Here is a 27885-nt window from a genome sequence, read left to right on the forward strand (position 1 = left end):
TGATGGCTCAACCAGGAACAAAAGCAAACTACAATCAGAAAACACATCACAGAAGCAATCCCTGATACGTACAAGTGCAGCAAATGTCTTGCACCGTGCTCTGACCACTTCGTATCTTGCGATCACATGTAGGCTTTGAGCTGTGGGATCTAGTCTGGGCTGCAGGATCTAGTCTGCATGTCCTGAGCACTCCAGAGCACTGTAAATGCTTCCAGTTTCCTACACCCTGTAGCCAGACAAGTGGAAAGTTGTCCTCTACTTGCTGCACTCACTTTGCTGCGGACAGGTATACTCTGTGTGTTAAAGAGGACTCTGTGATGGACGCTTGGCAAATGCAGTTTGGGGGGTCCCCATCACCGTTTTGGGGATTCTTCATTAAGATTATCTCTTCCCCTCTTCAGCTTTTTATAAATTGACTCACAAAGTGCTTTAGAAAGGCTGCTGCCACTAGCATGGCTGCAGGCTCGGTCCCAGAAGACTTCCAGCTGCCTCCAGCACAACCCAGATTTAATTTAAAATAATTGCACTATAAAATAGCATCTTCACATGTGCTGAGGGAGAGGAGAGAAAAATTAAACTGAGAGGGGCAACCCTACAGAAAGATTCTGGAATCCCCAAACAGCACCAGAAACCCCACAAGCAATCACAATGCCTGTCCCAGAGCAGTCACCCTACACCTTCCCCAGTCCCCACTTGCAGGCAGCCACCAGCACCCCCAGGCAACTCCTCTGTGACCCTCTACCAACAGGGAGCACTGAGAATTTCATGTTCTTGCCCCGAAGTATCCCAAAGCAGCACTGCAGACAGCACCCTGCTTCCACTCACACACCTCACGTTAGAGGGGCTTAAGTACAGAGGAGGTTCTTGGCCACCCAGTCCACCTACCACTAACTCAGACAGTACCCTCCCTTAACCTCTTCTATAAACTAAATTTCATTTTAGGGCAACTAAGCTTTCTGCCTCCTTTTTTTCCCTGGGGAGGCTGCTGCCAAATGCCATTCCTCCTGCAGTTCAGAATGAGCTTTTAAAAGTAATGAAATCCTTCAGAGATGAAATGTAACAGTGAAGGGTGGGGAAAAAAAAAAGAAAGCAAACTTGAGGAACACCCTTGCAGAAGCCTAACGTGGTCACTAACATGGGGTGGTCTCCAATCCTCGGTGCAGAACTGTAGCATGAATTGTGGCAAAGCCTCTGAGAGCCAAATTCCTCCCTGCACTGTAGAGAACCCATGCCCCAGAGAGCAGACCTGGATGGTGAGAGACTTCAGAGAGATCTTTTCTACAGTGCCCAGAGCCTGCCCCTTTTGTTCTGCAGCCCACTGAGCGGTCATCTCCTCACCATGCTGCCTGGGCCTGTGCTCCTGCTGGCATCAGCTCCACGGCTTCATAGGTGAAGCTCCCGGCTGCTCCGGGGGAGCTCTCCATCCCCAGGGAGAAGTCGCTGCTCAGGCTCGTGGTGCTGCCTCGGTCTCTCTGCTCTAGAAAGAAGAAAACAGGGCTACCTGAAGGCCAGCCAGGTCTCGCTGACTCCCTCACCCTTCAAGCAATACCCTTTCTATTTGCTCTAGGGCCTCGTGGTTGCGAGCCCCAAGGGAAGCACACCCCTGTGCAATCCCCTTGGTGCTGGGAACCCAAGCCCCCAAGCGACCATTACCAGCACCCCAGGGCGCTGATGCTCAGCGGCAGCACTCACTGAGCATGCAGATCTCCTCCAGGGTGAAGCCAGGTGACAAGCTCTTCCTCCTGGGGAAGAAAAGACAGGGTTACCTCAGGCACGCTCCAGCACTGCGGGGAGGCTGGCCGCAGCCAGGTCTCTGCAGCACGCGGCAGGTCGGAGCAGCGGGAAGCCAGCTGTGCAGGGACAGAGGGGAGGGGATGGGGCCGGTGGGAGCTCTCTGAACAGCCCCAGCCCACACCCCCCGTGCTCTGACAGGCTGCAGGCAGTCACCTGCTACCTCGGAGCCCGCAGCCTCCTCCAGGGTGGGCTACGTTCCCCTCTGCCCCTCCTGAACTAGGGGTTAACCTTTAGCAGCCTGTTAAGAACCAGCCGTCCCTGCTCCCCCCAGCAGTGCAGGACGGACGCTGCCGCGCAGCCTGCTTGAGCCAGAGCCCACGTCTCTGGGTTCATCCATGCTAAAGCAGCCATGGATAATCATTAAGCAGAGAGCCCAATTCAGCATGGACAGGTTTTCAGAGCACATCGTGGCACCTCACAAGCCTCGGCCCCGTTTTGCAGCCTTCAGAGTGCAGAATAAATTAAAGAAAACTGGGCCAGGACACCAGGGCCTCGAGCTCCCCAAAGGAACAGCACTAACAAGCTCCCTGGCTCTGCAGCCCATGCAGCAGCAAGCAGAGGCTCCTTACCTCTGTGACTTCACAGCAGAGAACTCCTCAGAGGTGATGTGCTTCAGAAAATTGAAGCAGAAAAAGAAAATCTGAGCAAAGGGAGAGAGAAGAGCTGTTCAGGAATGAACCCGAGGCTTCATGCAGCCTCTTATCTTGGTGGGGAGGTGCTGGCAGGAAGGAGATAGCAAGAAATCTGCAGCTACTAGACTCCAGGTGCCACGGGCTGCCACCATCCCGTCCTTCTCTTGCTTGTAAAACTGACCCTCTGTTCCCTGCCACAGGGAGGCCCAGAAATGAAGGTGCATGACAGGTCTCCTTATCGACACCTTGCACACATGCCACAAGCACACAGCATATGCTCATGCCACCAACGCAAAACAGAGCAGACCCGGCCCCCAGCAGCTGTTTATACATCCAGGTAAGCAGCAAACCCAGCTGCCGACTGGGGTGAGTGATACTAATACAGGGCCCTGAACCCCTGAAAGGTGGAGAGCAGGCCAGAGCTCCAGCTCTGCTTTCTCCAAGGCGTGTGATACCGTTCAGAGGCAGGGATTCCCTAGTGAGGCTACAGTCTGAGGAGCAGCGGATTAGCTTTAGGGTTAGACATACTTCCCACCTCTTGATCTCTATCCAAAAATGACATTGCAATGTACTGCAACTACAGTCAGAGCAATCATTGTGTTTTTGTTTTTTTTTTTTTTGCTTTGATTTGAACAGAATTAACCCACTAAACTGCCTCCCAGACCCATCTGGGCACTGCCAGACACACACCCTGGAACCAGCACAAGCGGCTCCACCAGCCTGTAACAGCACGCAAAAGCCACATGCAGCTGCAGCACCCAGGCAGGAGAGCTGGCATGCAGGACAAGCACACGAGACTACACAGCTTTATTTCCAAGCTCCCAGGAGTCACACACCTTAAGACTCTCTTCTCATTGCTGAGCTGAATAGCAAGCCCTAGCAGCCTTTCACCAGGGGCCTATAATGGCACTGTGGGGAACCAGCAGGACTGACGCCCACCAACCAAACCACCAGAAAAGCATTCCCACACCTTACGGATAAGGAATTGACAGGGGAAGGCTCCTACCTCACATCTGCAGCACCTCAAAAACCCTTTTAGAGCCCATCCAAACCAGTGATATTGCCATGAAGCAGACAATGAACACTGCTACCATAAACAAGTATCCTGAGAGCAGAAAGCGATGCTGAGGCATTGCCCCAGACGAGACACTCACCTCTTCTCCTTTACTGAGTCGATCGACTAACATGTGCCTGGAAAGAGAGTAAGGGAGGGAGGTCAGTCACTTGCCAGAAAGCAGAATCGGAACAATGCAAGAACAGCCAGGTGACTAATCCTCCAGATAGAAAATGCATTAGCCTCTTTTTGTCACAGCTCAGTGAGAGATGCCCCACCATCTACCTTGGGCTGTGAGCGAACACCAAAGGTGACCCTCTGAAGGCTTCTCCCCTGCTGTGTGGGGTTACATAAACAAATAAACCTTAATGTGCCTACCCGAAGAGAAACCAGTCATAGGCCACTGTCAGGTAGAGAATCTCAGACGGCTCCAGGGACACGTGGATCAGCCCATCCTGCAAGGCAAATGAGAAACAGACTTCAGGCAGCAGCCCTGGAGACTGGAACTTGGTGTTCAGGATCTACAGAGAGCTGGCACGGTGAACCAAGGTGCCCAGAGCTTGCTCTGCCTCCAGCATGAGTTGAACACCCTCCTGGTTACAGAACACTAGCTCCAAACTCTGAGCATCTTTGCAGCCTACAGGACAGAGAATCCCCTGAGCAGAGCTGCAAGCGCCTTGCTCCAGCTGCCTGTGATGCTGTGCCTGACGGCAGGACAGCACGTTGGGCTCCACTTTGAAGCCAATCCACATCCCCCTGAAGGCAGGATGAGCGAAAGAAACATTAAGTGCTCCAGCACCACTTTCTGGTGACACAGTCGCTCACCCTCCGAGCAACCACCCCCAGAAGCAGAGCAGGTCAGGCAGGTACTCACAGCCCATAAGGAGAGGCGCAATAAGGAGATGAAGAGAGGAGTTCGATCCCAGCCGGATATACAGTGCACCAGCAGCCCGCTGTCGTCTGTTACAGGTGGGAGTGGGAAGGAGAAGGAAACAAAAAGATGTTGCAACAAGAGCAAAGACTTTTCTTTACGGCAAATCTGCAGTGACAAGCTATTCTCCATCTCCCCAGCCTGGGCTCAACAACAGAGCTGAGCCACCAAGCCAGAACATTTTGTCTTGAATATGGCAGCCAACAAATTGCTCAGAGTGTCCTGGGCTGTCAGCAGCCCCAGCTGATGTGCTGTCCTGGTTCTGACAGCTGCTCAGGACACGCAGTCACTAGGTATGAGCATCATTTTGCTGCCCAAAGCATACACCCCTCCAGTCACAGCCCATTATCACAATCTATCCCCACAACAGAAATAAACCTGCTCCAACTGACCACTTTCTCTCAGCCTCACCAACCTTCCCACTGCTACAAACTGATCAGAGGCACACGCAGGGAACCAAACTCCTGCGCTCTCCAGAACATTTGCAGCGTGTCCCAATGTAACTGCAGGAAAGTCTGCAGTTTGCTGGGTGGGCAGAGCCAGCCGTGGCTCCATCTATCCAGCAGTGCTACATATAAAGTCACTGTGCCTGGGAATGGGATGCCAACAAAGGGCAATATACCCCCTTCAAGGGGTGGCTGTGATGACAGAGGATGTAAGGAGCTCCAACAGCTGCCTAGTGAGACTCCAGATAAGGGGGACAAAATACAGACACATGGCAAGTAAGAGAGACAACAAGGAAAGGAGCAAAAAGGAAAGGGATCAGCAAGTCCCCCTCTAGGAGGGGAGCTGGAGCCCTGAGACTCTAGGACCATCACCCTGTTCTGAAGAGAGAGAAGGGCAGCTCTCCATACAGGGGCTCTTCTGCATTGGGAACCGATCCACAGCTGCACTATCAGCTTCTGGAGGAAGCAACTGCTGCTAGACTGCTGGGAGGCAAGGAATGCGCCTTACCATCACTATTGATGATAGAGATCAGCAGCTTCAGGTAGTTCTGCGTCTGCTGCACGAGGTCCCAGCTCTGTGCCGAAAGAGAAATGTTGATGGTAAGCAAGAGGCTGCTCTGCAGTTCTGAGTTTGCCATACTCTTGGTTTCTCTATCCAGAGAAATAATTCCATGGCCATTTGTTACAGTGACAGGCTTTCCTCTTGGTCAGTCCTCTAACCACTCCCCACATCCTCTGAGAAAAGCCCTCTGCAACAAGAGGCCAGGCAGGACAAAGTATTAAAAAATAAAAGGCCACGGCTACTGCCTGCCTGGCTGACACAGAACCTGCTGCCTGCAGCCCCAAGGCCCCAGGCAGACCATGCTCGGAGGTACTGAAGCGAGCTGGAAAACACCTGCGGAGCGCTGACCCAGTTCTGCAGCCCCCCGCACGCGTGCACTTTACAAAGTGGCTCAGCAGCCACGTTACAGCTGCGGACGTGATGCAAGGAGCAGGACGGGACGGGCAGGCCAAGGTCAGCATCCCATCCCCACAACTTGAGCCCTTTTGGTGCAAGTGACCCCTGCGGGCTGCCCAAAGACCCACTGCAGGCTTACTCGTGCTGATGCCAGAAGGAATCATCCCATCATCCTGTCTCTCTCTACACCACAAACCAGAAATTTTCATTCAGTTGCCCCACATACAGCTTGAAGCTTGCGCTTGGCAACAGCTCTGCCCAATAAAGCACCTAATCTAAGGGTGACAGTTCATCATTCCTTTGGCAGCGCGTTCCAAGACAAATCCTCAAAAATAACATTCAGGACTGCTTTCCTCATTTGTATGCCTGATTTCAGACTTCAGATACTGCTTCCTGTGCAGCTTTTCTTCCCTAAATTGAAGGGTGCTTTAGAAGTAGTATTTTCATAGAATTACAGAATATCCGAGTTGGAAGGGACCCACAAGGATCAGAGTCCAACTCCTGGGTCCCCAAATGACCACCCCAAAAAGAAAATACCAGATCATGTGTCTGAGAGCGTTGTCCAAACACTTCTTGAACTCTGGCAGGCTCAGTGCCATGAACGTACTTACACATTAATCAAGTCAACCCCCAAAATACCGCTGTGATTAGCTGAAGAGACTGAGAACTTCAGCTTTAAGCACAGCACCTTCTCCAGTCCTCAGATCATTTCTGCATCTATTTTCTTACATGCTCTTCAATTATTAATAACCTTTTCAAAATACTGGCTGCTCAGTATTTTAGTGAACAAGTTTCTAGTCATAAACAAACCGTGGTCCCAGTAGGCCTGCGCGTCAACACTGCGAGCTACTTTTCCGTGACTCTGCTTGTGCTGGCACTCCCATTATTTTCGTCACTGACAAACAAGCACCGGCCGAGCACTTGGAGCTCTGCTAGTTCTGTGCTGCTTCCAGCCGCAGGGCGCAGGAGCACGACACGCTCCAGCATGGCCAATCCTACCAAAACCTGGAAGGACTGGCAGATCCACCATGTGAAATGGTGTGCAATAATTAACGCAAGGTGTTGTGAGAATCGACGTAAACCTCTAAGCTTGGGCAAACCTAAGAGTTCAATCGTCGTTGGTGACGCTGTCGCAGTAAGAAGCAATGCAGATGTGGTCAGTTACGATTTTCTCCTTTCCTATAACAGGATAAACACCTTGCATAGCCACTAAGAAGGTGCCTAGTTATGTGACTACTGCTCACATAAGGGAAGGCTGACATTTTCATGTCTCTCCCTAGCCAAGGAAGTCTGTCCAGCAGCCCCATGCCTAACACTGCGAACAAGTAACACTGCTTCCAGTTTCCTGGCATGTTCCTCACCTTTATTAGCGACGTATCTCCCTAATGGACTGCTAGCTTTACGCAAGCTACAGAAACAGACTGGATGTTATAGTCGGCTGCCTTGGGACACACCAATCCACAGAGCTTTCGGGTAGAGGATTTCCACTGCTATTCTGAACAATCAAGTCTGCAGCTTCACTCCCACTGGGATGGTATGAAGCGAACCAGATTACTGCAACAGCAACGAGGCAGCCTTCAAATCCTTAATGATCCTCCCTGATTGAATCTCTGACCTCCCAGAGAGATGCCTACTTTGCTCACCTGGTACTCGCTCCAATCAATATTCAGAGATTGGGTCAGAGAGGCTGGGATACTTAGTGGGGCATCTACATAATCCTGGAAGTAGAAACCAACAAGAACAAAAAAACCATAATTGGTTAGAGGAAAAACCATGATTTGAAAGCAATGAGTTTCAAAAAACAAAGCTTAAGCGCAGTAAAGCCCCCAGCTTTCCATTTTATACCTGTTTCCAGTTAAATATGAGACCTTCAGCTGTGTAATCCCGGTCTTTGTACTCCTTAAAAAATTCACAGCCTGCAAGACATGAGATAATGAACAACTGTTCAGCCAACTGATATCTAACAGCCGAAGGGCCTGTGGGACTGAAAGTGCTGGCAGCCCTGGGCTCCAGAGCACCAAACCAATCAAAAGTGTTGCCTGTGGGAAGTGAAGAGCAGTAATCAGTACAGCGTGCAGCATGGCCTCCCAGCAGCAGCAACCCAGAGCACTCAGCAGTGAACACACTCACACGGCAGACAAAGAGCAAACTCCAAAGGCACAGCAAACATGAAGTCTGAGGGACCCGTTTTATTCTCTCAAACAACAGGTTTCACCAAAGGCCTGCGCGTTGCAGGGCCACTGACTTTTGCACAGATCTGAAGAATCAGCCTGGCATCCTGAGTGAGAAGGAACCAGCAAAAAGAGATGCTGGTGGAGCCTGGGGAAAGCCAAGTTTCACAGGGCGTCTGCTGCAGGTAACAAGAAAGGGCTCTGTCAGAGGCAGCTGCGGTTTCTCTCACATTTAAGTCTCCCCTTTCAAACACCAGAGTTGCCCTGTGTGAAGAAAGCAGGTACATAACCACTTCCAAGGTTTCCCCCAAGCCCTCCCCTCCTGAAGTTTCTGCCCTACGGCTCCTGTTTCTTCTCAAACAACTATTTGAGGTCTCTGCTGCAAGCTGCAGTCACTTAGTCACAGCTGAGCAGCACCATTAGCACTGCGGCTGCCTGCAGGCTACATGAAACACCTCTCCTGAGGTATGGTGTGTGCCACAGAAGCTTCACAGCACCCACGTCACCAGGACACCCCTGTGCCAGGCACTGCATACACAAGCTTCGATCCCCTACTCCACAAGTCACAAACAACTTCAATGGCGAAAAAAATCCATGTGGAAGGACAGGACTAGTCCTAGAGAACACGCAGCCAGGAAGCAATCTGTCAGTTGAGATTTAACTCCAATTAAACACTGGCTTAAAGCAAAGAGTGAGGGATTATAGCAGCAAGCATTGGCACCCACAAATGCCAACTACCAGTCAGAAGGAAAGGAGGGCTTCTGTACCAGAAAGCACAAAAGCTTCTGCAGATACCCCATTTTAACCCAAGTCTTTCACCCTAGACAGTCGTGTCTGGACACTGCTTCATTCACCTAAGACAACAGGATCTCAGAATAACTTCAGAGACAAATTACAAGATGGAAATTCTTTCGGTGCAAACCTGGAAACGCTGGTAAGAACCTATCAATCACCACACTTTGCCAGTCACTAGAGGGGCTTCTGATCCTCAGATGTGCACGCCTCGGATTTAACAGAATGATAGCATTCCCCTTTGGACCAGCACTGCTACAATCAGGTAACATCTGCAGGGAGTTTCCAGTTTGATAAGATTTACCTCTAGCATGGCAGTGAAGAGCTGCTAAGAGACAGCAAATGTCCCAGGTGGCAGAAGAGGAAGGAGCATCACTGGGTATTGCACACTGTGCAGATCCCCACATTAAGAACGCTACAACTTAACTCACTTCTTCCTCATTCTTTACAAATGCTACAAAGGACCTATGCACACTGTCTTTCCCATGGTCTAAGTGTGGCAGGACAAACGGCAGCAACACGCACCCGTGGCACGTGCTACAGAATACTCTTATTTCTCGCAGCCCTTTGCAATCACCAAGGAAACCTCCATCGAAATCTTAAGGCAGCTTCTCTGAACTGGCACTAATTACTGTGTAAGAAAAGTTCCACCTTTTTTTTCCCCTACACACACCTTAGGAGGCAACAACTAGTAATCAAGGAAAAGTCTGAGTGTGGATCATCCATGACCACTTTGTCCCTGTCCCCTTTTCTTTGTGCGCAAGGGAAAAATAAGAGTCCTTTGTGGCAGCCAGACCTCGAACACAGCAGCCTCACACCCAATCATGTTACCGAGCCCGGCAGCAGCAGCCAGCCAGCAATATTCAGCTCATCTTCAGCAAGTGACCCAGCGGTGGTTGCTAGGCGCAGGAACTGATATAGCCAGGGAGACGGACTGGAGTGCTTCGCATCTCAGCCACACGCCGCAGGCGCAGGTTAGCGGTTCTGCCTAGCACTGAGAACATATTACAGCGGTCCTCTGGAAGCAGCAGAACCAGGAAATACCCCTAAGAATTGTGGGTTTATATACAGCTTGCTTTGTAGCAGGTAGTACTTTGGAGTCGCAGGGCTGTCAACGGCCGCCTTGACCCCAGCCCCACCACTGGGACGTTTTCTCTGTGCCTGAATTCATCACAGCTGCTGAGAAATTCTGCTGCCACCTCAGAGCGCCTAATGCCAACTTGCGGCACCAGAATATCCAGATCTGTTGCACTGCTCTCAGTCTAAAAGAGCTCCTCTCCTGAGGGAGCGTAGGTAACATGAAGCAAGCCACAGCCACTGCACCACACACACACGTAGTTCCCAGTCCCCAGCAGCAGATTGTCACCTGTCCCTTGGGAGTCCCTCTGGACATCAGTCCTGTACCTGGGTATGGGATGGAGAGAAGTGTGAAATCAGCATAACGTTGAGCTTTGTCCACCTTCTCAGAAGACGTCACACTGCACAGGACAAGAGGAAAACAGCAGACATTTGTACAGATTTTTCCATGGAGACACCGGCATCCAAAAAGCTTCCTGTTGCATTTCCCCGCATAATGACTCGACTCAGGAATGGGCAGAGGCAGAACTTATGCAACACATCCAGATTAACAGGTACAGCCCTAAAATATGAAAGCTTTCCTCTGAGAGGAACATCAGGAGAAGCGACCTGCTCCTATACACAAGCGGAAGGCTCCCCTTTCTGAAAAGGGGGTTGCCACATCACTTCAAGCTCTACAGAGAAAACCTACTCAGACTGCAGAAGACAGATGAAAGCAGTTATCTTGCCCACTGATACAGCTTTCTCTGGTGTGAAAGTGTGGGGTTCTCTCTACAGCAATGTCTGATGATCCTTCTGTAGGACCATTCCAGGGACTGCTCCTAGGATGCTGGGCGCATGCCCAGTAACAATTCCCACGTGAGGGCTGCTACCTGCAACTCAAAGCCTGCAGAAAAATGAACGAACCCAGACTCACTTCAAGCCAAACTTCACCTTCTTGTTTTCCACCATCAGATCACAGATGTATCGGACGGAAAGGTAACGGAGCAGCTTGATGTCGTGTCCTCTGACCTTGTCAAACAGCTGGGAGTCTGCGTTTCTGCAACACGGAACAAGGCAAAGCAACATCAGCGTGGGAGACTGACCGCGTCACCTGCACAATACTGCCACAGTTCTTCCCGGAACTGCTTCTAGCCAGAAGCCCCATAGTACGAGCCTTGTCTCCACAGCTCAGAGTCAGACTCTGCAATGAACTGATACGCACAATTAGTGCTAAGGGTCCCCTCTCCATAGCTCACTCTGTTCTGCAACCAGCATGTTAACTTGCAGAATATTTTCCCCAGCCTACAGATCTACTTTTTTTTAGTGAAGCACACACTTCTGTGTAATTCAAGTAGCCTTTTAATGGCTTTGTATCATTTATATATTCATGTCCCTTCCCTCTGGCAACAGATTAGCAGGCGTCAGTTACACGGGCTTCAGCCAGCCATCAGCATTCAAGGCATTTTCAAAAATCAAGGAAAGTGAGACCCCAAGCTTGGCAGCAACCTCAAGCCTGTACCTGAAGGCCAGACTAGGAAAGAGCAGAACTGAATGGCTGAGTGAATCAGCTTTGGTCCAACTCTTTTCCTTGTCCCAGTGACTGATACAAACCTAAGTGCAGAATCTTCCTCTGAAATGTCTTCTGCATCTGCCCAGGCATCATCAGAGCCCCCTGCAAGGAAGGCATTAAGAAATGAAATGTGCTTAAGCCAACACAATCCCTATTTCTACAGACGTACACGTGCCCAAAAGATCTCCACATATAGGCGCTTTCAGTAATCCTCCACATTTCCTCCTCCTGAAGAGCCCGTTTTCTAATGGAGCCCACCCTTCCCCTGGCGTTGCCAAGCTCCAGGTCCTATACTATAGGCACCCAATACTCTCCTGAAGAGTTCTCCCTGGAGCCCGGTATATCCCACCGTTAGGAGGATTTGATTCCCAACGACTAGCCAGCAATAGCGAGGCTTTATTTATTCCCACCCCCAAGTGCTCGGGAATCAGTACCCCGAAGCCTTTGGGCTGCCCTACTTGCCTACACGCTTCCCATAATTCACTCTTCAGCTCCAAGCTCTTTTGCTACCGCTTCCTGCACTGAGAGGCATGGCACTCTTTCCCGTGGTATGGTGCTTGGAAACGGACACCAGATCTCAGGTTTTGCCCTGTCACTCAGGGCCTGATACGAGGAGGTCCAGGACACTTCCGCACCTTCTCTCAGGAAAAGCCTTGTCTCTCTGTCACGTCCCAGCGCTGAGCAGCCCAACCAGGCAGCCAGCAGCGGACAGCTCCTCACTCACCTGAGAAGATGTAGTTGTAACCAGTGCGCCCGTAGAGCTCTCCCCAGCCAGCCAGCGTTGCTGACCTGCAAATATGCTGGAGGAAGATTTTGTTATTAACCACACAGAATCCAAGAGTCTTTCTCGTCCCTGTACCCAGTCTCTGGCCCAGCTGCTGCCCCGTTACAGACACGGCTGTACCTATAGCCACTGCCTCTCGGCAGCCTCCCCCGCAGCCCTGACCCAGGGCGAGTTCTCCAAACACATCAGAGTGCCAAATGTCTTTATCTGTAGCTAGCTTTTTATATCACTTTTTAATTTCCAGTTCTCCAATGCACTAATGCAGTCAATTTCTGCTAAATTGGCAGTATCTAACATCTGATAATACTCTGCTTGAGCCTTATCTTCCACGCTCCTGTTGATAAGACTGGGGACGGTCCCAGTGCCACCCGAGGCAGTTTACTCCTGCTGAAGAAAGTCAGCAGGTTCAGCCCAGGACGGCTTCGCTCAAGCCAGATTAAAATCATCACAGGTTTGATTCTGCTATTCATACAGCGTTTCTGAATTGAACTAGGAAAACTGAATTAAGCTACTTAAATGCTAAATGAGACTACTCCTACAGGGCTTCAGAACAGCTAAAGTAATCCACATCAAAATGAAACCAATTTCACTTTCTTACAGATTCCCTTGCAGACAAGCCCACACGTTCGTAAGACCGTTTATGCAATCTTGCCTCCCCAGGGAACACACAAGGGGAACTTCTTTTTAGGGATAAAAGTTATTCAAAGGGAGCTCACTACTGGAAAAGGGAAGGGGCAGAAAGTGACAATAGCTGTCTTTCCCCTCTCAAAAACCAGGTAACTTTGGTCCTTCAGAAGGAACACATACATGGAGAAAACGTTCGATCTTCGGTGCGGTGCTCATGGCGGGTGGGATAAAATAGCCTGAAGTCCCCGCAGATGATTTATATAGCCTGGACAGCAAATGCTGCTTACTACTAGAGGCTGCCTGCCTGTGCCTAAGAATAGATTTTTACAGCATGAGGAAAGGTGACAACCGACCGAAGATGTGGCTGCACAGTTCAAATGTCACGGAGAAAGGTCATTTTCTAAGTTAAGGCAGGTAACCCGCGAAGCTTTACCTTTCCCTTGTACAGAATGACCGGGCAAACAAATCGTCCTCTACACCTCGCCATCTTACTCCGGTTGATAAGGTCCTGCAGCTTGCCGACCTGCACAGGGCTCTCAAACCTGGGGGACAGAGATTCAGTTCAGTACACGGAGCATCTTCCCACGTCTTCCAGCGAAGCGGCTGGACACCCTGGGCTGTAATCCCCATCCCTTGGGCTCAGAAGCCAGCTCTGATCTTAGCAAGCAAGGTCGTTTCTTTAAGAACCGTTTGCACTACACGCGTGGATACTTCCCTGCCTTCTCTTTATTTTGAGGGACCAGCTGCACAGTACACAGCGAGCATCTTCAGGAGCAGCAATGTGCTGGCACTACGAGCACGGTCTGCTTCAGGCCAACGCGGGGCTTATTAGTGAAGGACGGCCACAGTAAGCCTGTGTCTGCAGAAATACAGAGCCTGCTTTCCTCTCCACCACCCTTCCGTCAAAAAGAAGCTCAGCACTAGTGACTGTCAGAGAAGCAAAAATAAATAAAATAGAAAATCAAAGCTTGAACACTCAGTGAACTGGTCACTTGAGCACATGCATCGCTGGACAGTTAGACAACTCCCTGTGAACTGCCTCGTGGGTTGCACAGGGGAGTTACATTCACGTCAGCTGCATCCGAGCAACTACATTTTACGTTCTTCTGGTTAAAGTAAAACGGGAACGTGCTCTGAGTTGGAGACATATTTTGGAAGCAACTTACTGCTGTAATTTTTCCAAGTACCAGCCTAAATTTGACAGGAACCCAAGCTGACACCTGCACTGACCGCACCTCCTGAAGGGCTGCGAAACTCAGAGGAGGACCAGAGTTCCCACAAGGAGCTCGAGAAGCGTCCAGACCGACAAAACAGAAGCCAGATGAAGTCCAGTCACACAAAACTGCACGATCATGCACTTAGAGATGATTAACAAGATTTTCCAGTTGGCCCTCTCCAGCAGCAGAGCTCAGCACAAGGACTTAGCTGAACTCATCGATCTCTGCATGCCCGTAAGTTATCGACCGACCCACTAAGTCTTACAAAAGGGACAAATACGACTGTGGGAAGCTCTCCAGCGGGACTGAAACGTAGCAGTGCAGGGCACCCAGGAGACCCACACGTGTGCAGTGAGGCACAGAAGCCCCCAGGGATGGCCAGGGGACAGCGTGGGGCAACAGAACCTGCCACGGCTCAGTGAGCGAAGATTAAGCGAGGACAACAATACAGGCACTCAGGTGTGTACAAGAACTAGCAACGGAGAGGGAGAAGGGCTCAAAGGCAAAGAATAATGCTAGGCTAAGAAGAAATGAATACCTGCATGCTAGAAATTAAAAGAAAGTTTCTAAGCTTCAGTATCAGTAAGAGCATGGAGCAAGCTACCTACAGCAGGCATTCAGCAAAGGATTAGAAAAACCTTATGAACGTGGAAACTGATAGGTTTGTGGGAAAGGTTATGTGGGGTGCTGCTGGTGGAAGCAGGGAGACAGCAAGCAGTCCAAATCCCACGTTTTTAAAACAATTTAATTCCCAGAATTCATAGCTGAAGCTTCAGATTTTTCACGTGTTTCCCTACAGGTGTAACTACTTCCTCCAGCTCCAAAAAGCTTTGACATTTACTAGAATTCTAAGAGTGAGAAGCCAAGCTAATTTTTAAACAGCACGGACACAGGGGCACTAAGTGCACAGCCGGGGAAGTGCCAGCACAGTTCCTGTGCCACGCAGCGGCACGCGACACCGCGTGCAGGCAACGGGAGCGCGCACCCGACGGGCACAACCCGAACTGCTCGTCGTTGGCACTGCGAGCAGCCAGGAGCTCCGCTCTGCAATATTCCCCTGCTAGCACGCCCTCCTCAGAGAGCATGCGAGTAACACACGCTGCAGGAACATCATAAGGCTGCCTGGGACCAGGCGAAGAAAGAGGTGGAAGGAATGCCACGCGTCTCAACTCCTAATTCTCGGGATTTTCAAGTGTTTTTTTTCCCGCAGAAGTTTGTTTTCCGGAAGATAATACTGGGCATCTTTACCCCTCTGTTAGTTCTCTTACTCCAAACCAGCCCCCACACCTGGATTTGTCTTTTTAAAAGCAAGGGGAACACGTCCTGTGAGAGCACACAACCGGTTTGGTAGCTGTATAACCTATGCGAGGCCGAGGCAGAGCCGCTGGGCTCTGGCTAGCCACAGCAGCGCTGGAACTGAAGCGTTCCTTCACGTTGCTGGATTACATGCACCCGTAAGCAGATTTGTTTGCAGCGCAGACGTGTCAGAGAACTGGCAAGTGGAGCCAAAGACACGGCCCGTGCCTGAGCGCTGGGGGTTTCCTCTAAGTGCAGTCGCAGTAAGTCCAGAAGAACTGGGCACGTCGCAGCGTCCCCGTGCCTTACAGCGTCCTCCCGCTCCTGCTGTGGGCCAGGAGAGCTCTCGGGGCACAGGGCAGGCACTCCTGCCTGCCAGACGCCCTCTGCTACTTTCTGCAGCTCACCGGGAGCAGCACCGAGCCAAAGGGCGCCCAGCTCCTGGGGCTGGTAGCCACAGACACACCGAATTCCTCCCACGCCTCCGCTGCCTCCCGCTCCTGCCCGGATCTCAGAGTGCGGGAAGCCAAGCTGGAGGAACACTTGAACAAGACCATTTTAGCCCCCCCAGCTGCCCAGACACAGAATGAACAGGGTCAGGAAACCGACCTGGGTTTAGAATAGCCAGTTTTTGCTAGTTCCCTACAGAAACAGCTGCACCAGCAAAACCGATGGGGCAGCGCCGAGTTCGCACAAGCTAGAGTTGCTTCCAAAAAATGTGGCACTCTCAGAGGTATGAAGTGTCTCGCACACTTCAAGGAGCTCTTACCAGCTGAATAAGAACATTACAAAGATGAAAGGCAGCCCGAGACACTAGGTCCTAGAGGGATCGGCCCATTCGCCGGAAGAGGTTCTTGCGTTCTGCAACACAAGAAGCGCAACATTCTCTGTATCGCTAAGATTCGTGTGGGATTTCTGAATTATTCCGCAGAATACAAAGGTGCAACCAAAAGCTGGGCTCATGGAAAAGGTATTGAGCAGCTTTTACTGAGGCTACTGGCCAGAAATCAGAAGGAAAGGGGTGGCGAAGGGCAGCCTGCTGCCATGACTCGCTGGGACAAGAAATCGAGACTTGAAAACGAATTGGCATTGTAAGTGTTGATTGTCACCGCTGGCTTGCAGAGTCTCAGAAGAAAACAGGGCACTGAATGCGAGCACACTTGTTTGGGTTACTCTGCCCCTCAGGAAAGTTAAGTAACCGCTGCTCTTGCAAGACCGGGAAAAACAGAAGCGTTTGCTTTCTCTTCCCTAAAGACCCTGCCAGTTGCGTTTACAGCTGCTGACTTCACTTTCCCTCTTTCCTGCAGTGAGGGGTTTCATTTTTCTCATCTGATCTAACCTAACTTCAAGTAGAAATTGTCTCACCTGACAGCCAGCTGGGGCAGTTTTCCTGACCCCCCCCCCCACCTCCAGCAGCCACACCGGGCACCAACTGATGGATTCCTTCAGCAGGCAAAGCAGCGGGAAGCACGTCACTACCGCGGCGGGAATGTGGCAACCACCATCCTTCGGGCGCCCTACTCCTGTCACGATCAGAGTTAAAGCTGCAGAACCGCGTTATGTTTTGTTGGAAGAGGGGGGGAAAAAAAAAAGGGGGCTGTTTTTACAGCCGCGGGGAGCAGACAGCGCTCAGCCACGAGCGTAAACAACACGGTTCTGGGCTTGGGGGCCAAAGTCCAGCAGAGTGTTTGCTTCAAGTACGCTAAGCCGCGAGGGAACCTTTCCGTTAGTTACTGAAGCTGAGCGCCACAGCTCGTGGTGCGGGCACGGCACAGCTGCTGAGATTGTGTCCGCCTGTCCTGTCCCTGGGGGGATCCCACCCCGAGACCCTTTCCGCGCTAAGATCTCTCTAACCGCAGCCCTTCTAGCGTGGCCACGGCCGCTTGAGGAAGACAGGGCGAGCACCCCACGGCCCCGAGCCCGACCACAAGCTCTCTGCGCGTCCGGGACAGGGGCAGAGAGGCACCTCACGGAGCCAGCCGGGTGCTGGGAGCTGCCCGGCACGGCAGGGCTGGGGCACCCCGCTCCCCCCGGCTCTCCGAGCCGAGGCCGTGTTAGGAGGAACACCGCGGCAGGCGGGGAGCCCAGGCTCGCCCCGTGGGAGGAAGCCGGGCACGGAAGCTGCAATTAACGGGGGGGGGGGGGGGGGGGGGGGCAGCTGTAATTAACGGCAGCCCGGCGGGGCCTCCCGGGGCGGGGGGGGAGACAAACCACGAAGCCGTCCCCGTGCAGGACACCCCGGCGGGGCGAGCAGGAGCGGCCGGGCAGGCGGCGGGACGGGGTCGGGGACCGGGGGCCGGGCGGTTCCGGGGCCTTACGGGTCACGGGCGGCGGCGGCGTCGCGCTCGAGCAGGACGATGTGCCGCGGGTAGTGCGCGCAGACCTCGCCGTGCGCGTTGGGGATGACGCTGTAGCGGTAGTCGCGGCCGAAGAGCTCCAGGCAGCGCCGCTCGATCCGCTCCACCTGCGGACAGCCGCCGTCAGGGCCCGCACCGGGAGCCGGGCCCCCCCCCCCCCCACGGTGCCCCCCCGCTCACCTTGGCGGCAGCCCCGCCGCCATCCTTGGCCCGGTACTGGGCTCGGGAGAACTCCAGCAGCAGCTCAGCCAGGCCGCGGTCCCCGGAGCCCGCCGGGGGGGGGCAGCCGCGGGCCGCCGCCATCTCAGCGCCGCCGCCGCCCCATGGCGCCGCTTCCGCCCACCCCGCGCCGCCACCGCCGCCGACTTCCGCCCGGCCGCTCAGCGCCGCCCAGCGGGCGTCGCGCCCCTTCCGCCCGGAGATGACGTCATCGCGGCGCGACGCTCCGGGGCTCCGTTAGCAACGGGCGTCGAGCTGATGGGGGGGGGGGAGGGGAGAGCTCCGTGCCCGGTGCCGGTTACGGGCTTGTCAGGACCCCACCGGGCCTTCCCCGCGGGGGCTGTGGTGGCACCTGGAGCAGCAGCGGGGCCTGAGGCCGAGCGGGGGCTTCCCGAACCGTGACGGGGCCTCCCGAGCCCGGCCGGGACCTCCCGAGCCCGGCCGAGTGTTTCCGAACCCAGCCGAAGCTCCCCGAACCGGGCGGGGCCTCCCGAGCCCAGCCGAGTGTTTCCGAACTCAGCCGAGCCCCCCCCCCGCCCCGAGCCCAGCCGAATCCTCCCGAGCCCTGTCGGCCCCTCCCGATCCCTTCCGAATCCCTCCGAGCCCAGCCGAGCGCGGCCGAGGGGCGGGGCCGAGCCCACCCGAAGCCCAGGCGGGCGGAGCCGAAGTTTGCCGAGGCGGGGCCGAGCTCCGCAGTGGCGGGGCGCGCGCGCACGCGGCGGCGGCGGCGGCGGCGGCGTCGGGGCCGCGCGGGGCGCAGAGGCGGCAGCCAAGATGGCGGCGCGGGTGGCGCAGGGGCCGGCGGCCCCGGGGCGCGCCTAGGCCGCGGGGCTCCCCCTCCCCCCCCAAAAAAATAACCCCCACCCCCCCCACCCCCCGTTTCGGGGCTCCCGCGGCGCCCCCCGTCAGGATGCTGCCTTCCCAGGAGGCCTCCAAGCTGTACCATGACAACTACGTGCGGAACTCGCGGGCCATCGGCGTGCTGTGGGCCATCTTCACCATCTGCTTCGCCATCATCAACGTGGTGGTGTTCATCCAGCCCTACTGGGTGGGCGACAGCGTCAACACGCCCAAGCCCGGCTACTTCGGGCTCTTCCACTACTGCGTGGGCTCCGGGCTGGCGGGCCGCGAGCTGGCGTGCCGCGGCTCCTTCACCGACTTCAGCACCATCCCCTCGGGCGCCTTCCAGGCCGCCGCCTTCTTCGTGCTGCTCTCCATGGTGCTGACGCTGGGCTGCATCACCTGCTTCGCCCTCTTCTTCTTCTGCAACACCGCCACCGTCTACAAGATCTGCGCCTGGATGCAGCTGCTGGCAGGTAGCGGGCGGGGGGGGTGGGGGGGGGGGCTGGGGGGTTCTGAGGGGACGGGGGGGTTCTGAGGGGACGTGGGGGTGTGAGGGGGTTGGGGAGGTTTTGAGGGGACGGGGAGGTTCTGAGGGGATGGGGGATGTGGGGGGGTTGGGGGGGTTCTGAGGGGACGGGGGGGTTCTGAGGGGACGGAGGGGTGTGGGGGGGTTGGGGGATTCGGAGGGGACAGGGGGGTTTGGGGGGGTCTGCAGGCACTGGGTGGTTTAGGATTCTGCAGGCTGCCGGGTGACTTTGGAGGCTCTCCCGGCACTGAGTGGTTTGGGGGGGTTCTTCGGGCACTGAGTGATTTTGGGGGTTCTTTGGGCACTGGGTGCGTTGGGGGTTCTGCGGGTACTGCGTGCTTCTGGGGGTTCTTCAGGCACTGGGTGTTTTGGGGGTTCTGCGGGTACTGCGTGCTTCTGGGGGTTCTTCACGTACTGGGTGGTTTTGGGGCTTCTTTGGGTTACTGGGTGGTTAGGGGGTTTTGAGGGTAGTGGGTGTTTTGGGGGGTTCTTCAGGCACTGGGTGCTGTGGGGGTTCTTTGGGTACTGGGTGTTTTGGGGTTCTTCAGGCACTGTGTGTTTCGGGGGTTCTCCACTCACCGGATGCTGTGGAGGTTCTCCAGGCACTGGGTGCTTTCAGGGGTTCTGTCGGTTACTGAGTTGTTGGGGGGTTTTGAGGGTACTGGGTGCTTTTGGAATTCTGCAGGCACTGAGTGTTTTTGGAGGTTCTTCAGGCACTGGGTGCGTTGGGGGTTCTGTGGGTACTGCGTGCTTTTGGGGGTTCTCCAGGCACCGAGTGTTTTGGGATTCTGCAGGTTCCTGGGTGCTTTTGAGACTCTTCAGGCACTGTGCGCTTTTGGGGATTCTTCGGGCACTGGGTACTTCTGGAGGTTCTCCAGACACTGAGTGTTTTGGGGTTCTGCGGGTTACTGGGTGGTTTGGGGGTTCTGTGGGTACTGAGTGCTTTTGGGGCTTATTCCAGTACTGTGTGCTTCTGGGGGTTCTCCGGGCACTGAGTGTTTTGGGGGTTCTTCAGGCACTGGGCGCTCTTGCAGATTCTTCAGGTGCTGCATGCTTTTGGGGTTTCTCCGGTCACTGGGTGCTGTGGGGGTTCTCCAGGCAGTGCGTATTTTGGGGGATTCTTCAGGCACTGTGTGTTTTGGGGGTTCTCCAGGCACTTGGGAGTTCCTGAGGCACCAGCAGCAGCACCGGGGCACCCCCAGCCACCCGGCACTAAAACCTTCCCCCAGCCGCCAGCCCTGGGGGCTCCCCCAGACACCAAGCACCGGGAGCCAGCACCGGGTTCGGCCGCACCGGGGGCTCGCCCAGACGTGGGCACCCCGGTCCTGGCAGCGGGGCCCCCTGGGGCGGCAGCAGCAGCAGCAGCAGCAGCAGCAGCAGCAGGGCTTCTCGCAGCCCCAGCGTGGGCTGCAGGCAGAGGCACGGGGACACGGCATCGGGCACGGGGTGTGCCGCAGGACACCCCAGTCAGGGTCCAGCTTTGGGAAACCCTACAGCAGGGACTGTCCCACAGAGTCAGGGCCAGTGGAAGGACCTGCGCACAGAGCCCCCAGCTGCCCTTCCAGGAGGTGCTGTGCCCACACCCGCCCTCGCTGCAGGCGGTGAAGGGCTGGCAGGACAGACCGGTCCCTGCCCTCCATAAAGAGACCCGAGCCCACGGAGGGACACGGTACGTTTCCTTCGATGTCGCTTCAGAAGTGAGCGCAGGCTCGAGCCTGTTCATCCCCCCTAAAGCTGGTCCTGCTCATAGATCTCCTTAGCTCCCTCCCGAACCAGACAAACAAAAAAACACCACTACACACCGGAGAGAAACCCCAAGACCCCCATAAACTCTCTCCTCAAAGGCACACCATGCCCAGAACCCCAGATTTTTCCCAGAAGGGTCTCAGCACACACGTGGTGCAGGATCCCCAATACCCGCCTCCCCCCGTGCCGACCTGCAGGCCCTCCTCACGGGCACTGCCGTTTGGGAGAGGGGCCCCGAGGGGAGACGCTGAGCTCCCCCTGCGACACCTGCGCCTCCTCCTCTCTCCGCTTTTACCGCGCCTGGAACCACATCTCCTTATCGCCTGGAAAGCGAGCGTGGCCAGACCCAAAGCTCCCTCCAGAAGGACCCAGAGTCCCACAATGTTCCCAGTGACAGGAGCCCGCTGTGACCCCCCCCCGAGAAGGGTCCCTGCGGGACGATGGGGGCCATTTGGGGTCTGCCCGGTGCTGGGGGCTCGCAGCTGGCCTGACACCGTCCCCTGCAGCAGGCTTGGTGTGGTAATCCCGAGCTCTCCTCCCCGGAGCAGGACCACAGCCGGGCCTGGAGCTGCCTTGGCTTATCGGGGAAATTCCTTCATCTTTAATTTTCCCTGGCCCGAAGATTTACGGGTTTAAGGCAAGCTCAGAGCCCAAATCCCTCCGATCGTCAGCAGCTTAATCAAGGGGCTCAGTCTGCCCGGCTGGTGCCGCTGCGTGGCGGGGGCAGGGCCCCCAAGCAGCACTGGGATTCCTTCAGCAGCCTCCTGCCCTGCCCAAGCCCCTGGGTGCCTCTGGGGCAGCTTGAGCAGGGACACCCTAACCCTAACCCCTGACCCTAACCCTAACCTTAACCATAACCCTAACTCTAACCCTAATTGTAATCCTAACCCTAAACCCCTAACCCTAAACCCTAACCCTAACCTTAAACCTAACCAGAACCCTAACCCTAACCCTATCCCTATTCCTAACCCTAAACCTAACCTATCCCTATTACTAACCCTAACCCGAACGCTAACCCTATCACTAACACTACCCCTAGGACTAGCCCTAGCCCTAACCCTAACCCTAATCCTAACCCTAAACCTATCCCTAAACCCTAAAACCTAACCCTAAACCCTAACCCTAAGCCTAACACTAACCCTTAACCCCTAAACCCTAAGTCTAACCCTAACCCTAACTAACCCCAACCATAAACCTAACCCTAACCCTAACACTAACCCTTACCCTAACCCCCAGCCCCTAACCCCTAACACTAACACTAAACCCTAAACCCTAAGTCTAACCCTAACGCCTAACCCTGACCCTAACCCTAACGCTAACCGAAAGCCTAACCCAAAGCTTAACCCTAAGTCTAATGGCACAGCTAACCCAACACTAACCCTAACCCTAACACTTACCCTTAACCTATCCCTAAACCTAACACTAACCTTAACGCTAAAACCTAACGCTAACCCTAATCCTAACACTAACCCCCAATCCTAACACTAACCCTAACTCCTAACCCTAACCCTAACTCCTAACCCTAACCCCCAGCCCCTAACCCCTAACACTAACCCTAAACCCTAAATCCTAAATCTAATCCTAACCCCTAACCCTGACCATAATCCTAATACTAACCGAAAGCCTAACCCAAAGCCTAACCCTAAATCTAATGGCGCAGCTACCCCGAACACTAACCCTAACCCCTAACACTAACCCCTAACCCTAACTCCTAACCCTGACCCTGACCCTAAGCCCTAAACCCTAACCCTAAACCCTAACCCTAACAAAAACCCTAACACAAACCCTAACCCTAACCCAACCCTAAACCTAACACCAACCGCAACACTAAAAATAACCCTAACCCTACCCCCTAACCATAACCCTAACCCTAAGCCTAACCCTAACCCTAACCCCTAATCCCTAACCCTATCCCTAAACCCTAACCTCCTGAGGGCCACAAACCCCAAAAGCTGCTGCGTGGTGGCAGGGGGGGGTCAGGGAGCTGCCGGAGCCGTGTGGGGGGTGCCGTCAGTGCGGCGTGGGGGAGGACACGTCACCTGCGTGGGCTGGGCGCCGGGGGCTGGGCAGGGGCCCGCCGGCAAGCTTCGGGGATGGGGTGCTCGGGGGCGCCTGCGGCGCAGGGGGAGCGCAGCGGAAGGGGAAGGAGAGGAGAGGCAGAGTGGCAGAAGCAGCAGCGAGGGCTGAAGTGTCGCAAAAAGGCACAAAAAGGAGGCGGAGGGCAGGGCAGCGCGGCCCTGCGGGACGGAACGGGACTGGCGAAGTCGGGGAGAAGGACCCGGAGCTCAGCGTCTCATCCAGAAAGGGAAAAAAAAAAGTTTAAATCTTCAGTGTCCAATTAGTGGACGGCAATCAGGGAAGGGTTTAATTAGAGCTGCACGGAGAGCCCCAGCTCCAAAGCCGCTGCCCCCCTAGGAGGAAGCTGGATCTAATTAAGAGAAAAGACTGATTGTCGCAAACAGAGCCCGAGCCATCTGCCCTGCTCGCAATCCGGCGACGCAGAACCGGAGGTTTTGCTAAAGCCTTCTGTTACAAAACCCGAAATGTGCCTCGGGCACGGGGACGGCACCGCCAGCAAGCCCCTGGGCCGGGCGCCCTCGAGGTGTCACCGCGTGCCCTGCGTGTGCAGCCACCTGCGGCCGAGCAGAGCAGCGGCAAAGTCATCAAAGCACTGAATGAAAACCGAGCGGGTTCGAGCCCTTTCTGTGCCCACGGCACAAACAGCGCTGCTGCACGGCGGGTCCCAAATCCTCCCGTGGGAGCTGCTCCGTGGGCTCACGGCCCTTCCTGGCCCTTGCAGCCGAAGCAGCCGTGAGCCCTGCTTCGCACTGGCTCGCAGCCCTGTTCTCAGGCCCTCGGTGCTGCCCCGGCTCAGCCCGTGCAGCACAGCGCCGGGAGGCGGCTGCTCCCCGGCACGCGGCCTCCCGCTCGCCTTTATGTCCCCGGGGTCTCTGTTTTGAGGTGAGGGTTGTGCGCGGTCCCTTTCCTTCTGCCGTTCGGCTCTGACACGAACCAGCTACCCCGGTCCCCAAAGTCCCTGCACCGTCGGGGGGTCCCTGAGGGGGGGTCCCCAGCGGCAGGGACCCCCCGGCATCCTGTCGGGCGAAGCTCAGCACCGAAGCAGCGCTGGCAGCGAGGCCCGGCCGCTGCAGCGAGGCCGGAGGGAGGCTGCCGGAGCCGTTCCGGGAGGTGGTGCCTCCGCTGCGGCTGCTGCACGTCGGAGGCAGGGTTTATTTATAGCCCGCTTCGGGGACTCCCCGAGCAGGGGCGCACGTGACGGGCAGGGGATGAGCGTGGGGGCAGCGGTCAGGGAGCCCAGGCCAGGTTTAAGGACCCGCTGCAGTGTCACCCTCCGTTACCTTGCGTTTTCCACGTTTTAGTCCCTCGGGGCTCGCTCACGGAGCTGTGAGTGGGGACATCCTCTGCTTGCGGGCAGGGTGCAGGGCACGTGCAGCAGAGGGGGAAACGCCAGCCTCCACCCGAGCCTGCAACAAAACCAGGCAGCAAAAGCAGCCTAAATACCGGCTCTGAACCTGCAGGCGCAGCCCTGCGGGGCCCGGGCGATGCGGGGACAGCCGCGGCGATGTCCGGGTTTGCTGATTGCACCTTGGCGGGGCCCCACCTGCCAGCGGGAGCCCGTGTCCACCTCGCTGGGGTCTCGCTCCCCCGCTGCAGCCTGAGTCACAAGGCTGAGCTCCCTGCAGTGAATTTGCTTTGCCAGGGTAACACAGCCCGTGAGAGGCACGTTCATTTGACAGGACCCTGACAGGGGAGGAGCGTGAAACCACAACACAAAACCGACCGAGGAACACCAGATCCTCCAGCCCAAAGCATCCCTCGAGCAGACAGACACCCTGCAGGCACTCAGGGTTGGGAGCAGGAGGGGACAAATGAGCTGTTTTAAGTGAAAAAGAAGGTTTTCCTGCAGGGCTGTGTGCACCTGTGGGCTGTAGGGGCAGGGTGGGCAGGCAGAGCCCCCTCCCTGTCCCCTTCAGCGTCCGTTTCACTGCGTGCTGCTGCCAGCGCTCGGGAAAGGTCGGGCTGGCGGTGCGGGAAGGCGCTTCCAGGACGTGGGGTGGGCTGGGGACACGCAGGAGAGGAACAGCTCGTGACAGGGGACGCGGCGTGCTGCTGGGAGCGGGCGGGACGGGCGGCCGCGTCCCTGCCTTCCCCGCGGAGCACTCGGTGCGGCGGCGTGCCCGACGTGCCCAGCACCCTGCCGTGCCCCGCGCTCGCTTTCCGAGGGGCCCTTCAGCTGCGAGTGGCGGGAGGTGCTTTGTCTCGGGGGCACGTACAAGCCTCTGAAATCTGTCCTGACACAGGACAAAAATACTCACCGGATGCCTCAGCTTCTCTGCGACGCTATTAACAGATTAAGGAACCCGCTGTCCCCAGATGTGCTGGGCCAGCTCTGGGGCACGCGCACACAGCCCCGCGGGGCCATGGTGGGGGCTCCCTGCGGGCATGGGCACGCCAGGCAGGGGATCAGCGCCCCAGGACGCAGCACCCAGCCCCGCCGCCTCCCTTCACGCCGCCCTCTGCCCTCTCTCCCGCAGCTCTCTGCCTGGTGCTGGGCTGCATGATCTTCCCCGACGGCTGGGACGCGGAGACCATCCGGGACATGTGTGGGGAGAAGACGGGGAAGTACTCCCTGGGCGACTGCTCCGTGCGCTGGGCTTACATCCTGGCCATCATCGGCATCCTCAACGCCCTCATCCTTTCCTTCCTGGCCTTCGTCCTCGGCAACCGGCAGAACGACCTGCTGCACGAGGAGCTCAAGACAGAGAGCAAAGGTGGGCGCTGCGCTGCCGGGGGGTCCCCGGGGGACCTGGGAGGGAAACGACACCGGCTAGGGGGGAGCTGCCACCTGCAAAGGGACCTGCCTGGCGCGGCAGGGAGCGGGAGTCGGGCGGCTGAGCCCCTGCCCCGCCCTGCTGACACACTCTCTTTGTGTTTTGACAGATTTTGTCGGCACCGCGGTAAGTCCTGAGTGTCACCGTCCTGTCCCCCGACCCGCGCGTGGCATGTCTGCGTGTGACCGTGCCGGGCAGCCCCACGGGGATGGGGAGGCCCCGGGGCAACAGGGTGGGGGGCAGCAGGGTTGGGGCAGGCGCGTGCATGGCACAGACGGCAGCTGCCCGGTGCCGCCCCCCCCCGGGCTGCCGTGCCCGACGCGCTGTGCTCTCCCCGCAGAGGATATAAGGCCGAGCGTCCGCAGCAGGACCCTCCTCCCGCAGCCGGCAGCCTGGGCGCTCCCTCCCCGTCCTGCCCTTCATCTGCTGCCGGCGGCCACGCAGCGCGCCGGGGACACGCCAGCCGCCCGCCGCGCCCACATCCACGCCGGCACCGCCATCCCATGCACCCCGCCAGCCCCGCACCTCCACCACCCGTGGGCCGCCGCCGCCGGGGAAGGATGCCCCAAACCTGCTTCGTCCGAGAACGGCGTCAAACTGCGGTTTCATTTCGAGGAAAAAAAACAAAAACAAAACATCTCAGAGTTTTTAACAGATTTCTACATCCCCAGGACTCCAGACCTGCTGCCTCCCGCCCCAACGCGTGCCCCGTGACGCCCCGCGCCGGCTGCTCTGGGCCCCAGCACCTTCCCCGCTCCCATTTTGTACAGCTCCGTGATCCTGTCTCCACGGCCGGGGGGACCCGGTGGCCGGGCCGGGGCCTGCCCGTACTTTTACGTGTAAATTAATATTCTCTAAACAGGGTAAAGTGACTCGAGCCCCCTCGCCCCCAGCCCAGGAGTCCAGCCCCAGGACCTCATGCTTTCCGGTGCCGCTGGGGCCGCCGGCCGCCGCTCGCTCCCGCCCAAGCGTGGGGACCGCAGGGGCCTCACTGCCGCGACGCCCGACTCGTGCCACCGCTGAATGTAAGCCCTGGTAAGTGGGAGCAGCTGAAAAATGCAAAACCCCTGGGGCGGGCACACAGGAGGACCCCCCACATCCAGCCCCGGCCGCTGCCAAACGCCTCCCCCCCCATCCCCATACGGTGCTTTATCTCCACTGGTGACAGCGAGGCTCTCCCCGCCACGGTGCGCAGGCACCGGCGGCCCAGCCCCGTCCCCTGGCTGCACCTCACCGGCACGCGGCCGCGGGGAGCCGAGGGCTCGGTCGCGCAGCACCCAGCAGCCGGCACCGACACCCCGGCACGGGCGGCCGAGGCCCGGCCGCGGCTCTGCTGGCCAGACCAGGGCGGGGGCTTCCCCACGCGCCCGCCGCAGCCCTTGCAACGCAATAAAGTCCTCAGCACCGGCCGCGGCTTGGTGCCAGGAGCCGGGGGCTGGTGGCAGGGGCACGAGGCCGCATGGGGGGCTCTGGAGGGGCCGGAGGCAGGCGGTGAGGACGGTTACGGGAGAGGGGCCGCGGAGCTGGGGCGAGGGGCGCAGCCGCGCGGTGGGACCGCTGCCGGGACAAGGCGATGAAGGGCTGTGCGGGAACCGCCACCCGGCGCGCCCGGGGCTGGCGGAGCCGGTAAGTCGTGCCCTGAGACCCTGCGGGGTGGCGGCGAGGGAACGGAGCCGGAGCCGTGCCGAGACCCCGAGCGGGAGCCCAGGGCCCCCCGGGATGTCGCGGGCGCTGGCGCTCCCCCCGCAAGCAGCCGCTGTCTGCCACTGCCCCGCAGCCCTCGGCGGATCGGGAGCGCTGTCGCTGGCTGAATCGGAAAACAAACCAAGAAAAATCAGTGGAGAAAGGAATACAGTAGCTGTAATATATCTGTATTTTAGTACAAAGTTTGATACAGTGTTTCACAAAACCTTATTGAAAAATATAATTCAAACCAGATGAGCTCTGAGCCCTGTGGTGTGGTGGGGAGCGGGACGGGCGCTGGCTGTCGGCCCCAGGTGGGGAGCGGCC

At 56.6% G+C, this 27885-nt stretch overlaps 2 protein-coding genes across 4 annotated transcripts in view; one reads left to right on the forward strand and one right to left on the reverse strand.

Moving 5' to 3' along the window:
* Positions 1-18046, reverse strand: part of MTMR14 (myotubularin related protein 14) — a 30964-nt gene extending 12918 nt beyond the window's left edge. For all 3 annotated transcript variants that reach the window (XM_080606938.1, XM_080606937.1, XM_080606939.1), the window contains exons 1-16: positions 17869-18046; positions 17650-17795; positions 13252-13360; positions 12132-12207; positions 11449-11509; positions 10772-10894; positions 10183-10256; positions 7661-7731; positions 7459-7533; positions 5366-5432; positions 4355-4440; positions 3859-3935; positions 3581-3617; positions 2364-2434; positions 1693-1742; positions 1339-1477 (exon numbers count right to left, since the gene is read on the reverse strand). In XM_080606938.1, the coding sequence (XP_080463064.1) occupies positions 1339-1477; positions 1693-1742; positions 2364-2434; positions 3581-3617; positions 3859-3935; positions 4355-4440; positions 5366-5432; positions 7459-7533; positions 7661-7731; positions 10183-10256; positions 10772-10894; positions 11449-11509; positions 12132-12207; positions 13252-13360; positions 17650-17795; positions 17869-17991 (1385 nt within the window). In that variant the 5' untranslated portion in view covers positions 17992-18046. The remainder of the gene's footprint in view (positions 1-1338; positions 1478-1692; positions 1743-2363; positions 2435-3580; positions 3618-3858; positions 3936-4354; positions 4441-5365; positions 5433-7458; positions 7534-7660; positions 7732-10182; positions 10257-10771; positions 10895-11448; positions 11510-12131; positions 12208-13251; positions 13361-17649; positions 17796-17868) is intronic.
* Positions 18047-18619: 573 nt separating this feature from the next.
* Positions 18620-27816, forward strand: LHFPL4 (LHFPL tetraspan subfamily member 4). Its single transcript, XM_080606962.1, has 4 exons — positions 18620-19223; positions 25579-25815; positions 25985-26001; positions 26216-27816. Exons 1-4 carry the CDS (start codon positions 18818-18820, stop codon positions 26222-26224), a joined length of 669 nt encoding a protein of 222 aa, XP_080463088.1. The 5' UTR covers positions 18620-18817; the 3' UTR covers positions 26225-27816.
* Positions 27817-27885: the final 69 nt, after the last annotated feature.

The sequence above is a fragment of the Anser brachyrhynchus genome, assembly GCF_964034855.1.
Source record: "Anser brachyrhynchus genome assembly, chromosome: 10".
NCBI lineage: Eukaryota > Metazoa > Chordata > Aves > Anseriformes > Anatidae > Anser > Anser brachyrhynchus.

What these genes read in the sequence shown, in the direction of transcription:
- LHFPL4 (XM_080606962.1), top strand. Translation starts at nt 18,818, where the DNA reads ATGCTGCCTTCCCAGGAGGCCTCCAAGCTGTACCATGACAACTACGTG. An exon ending in CTGGATGCAGCTGCTGGCAG is followed by an intron (nt 19,224 to 25,578) that starts GTAGCGGGCGGG and finishes TCTCTCCCGCAG; the next exon opens with CTCTCTGCCTGGTGCTGGGC.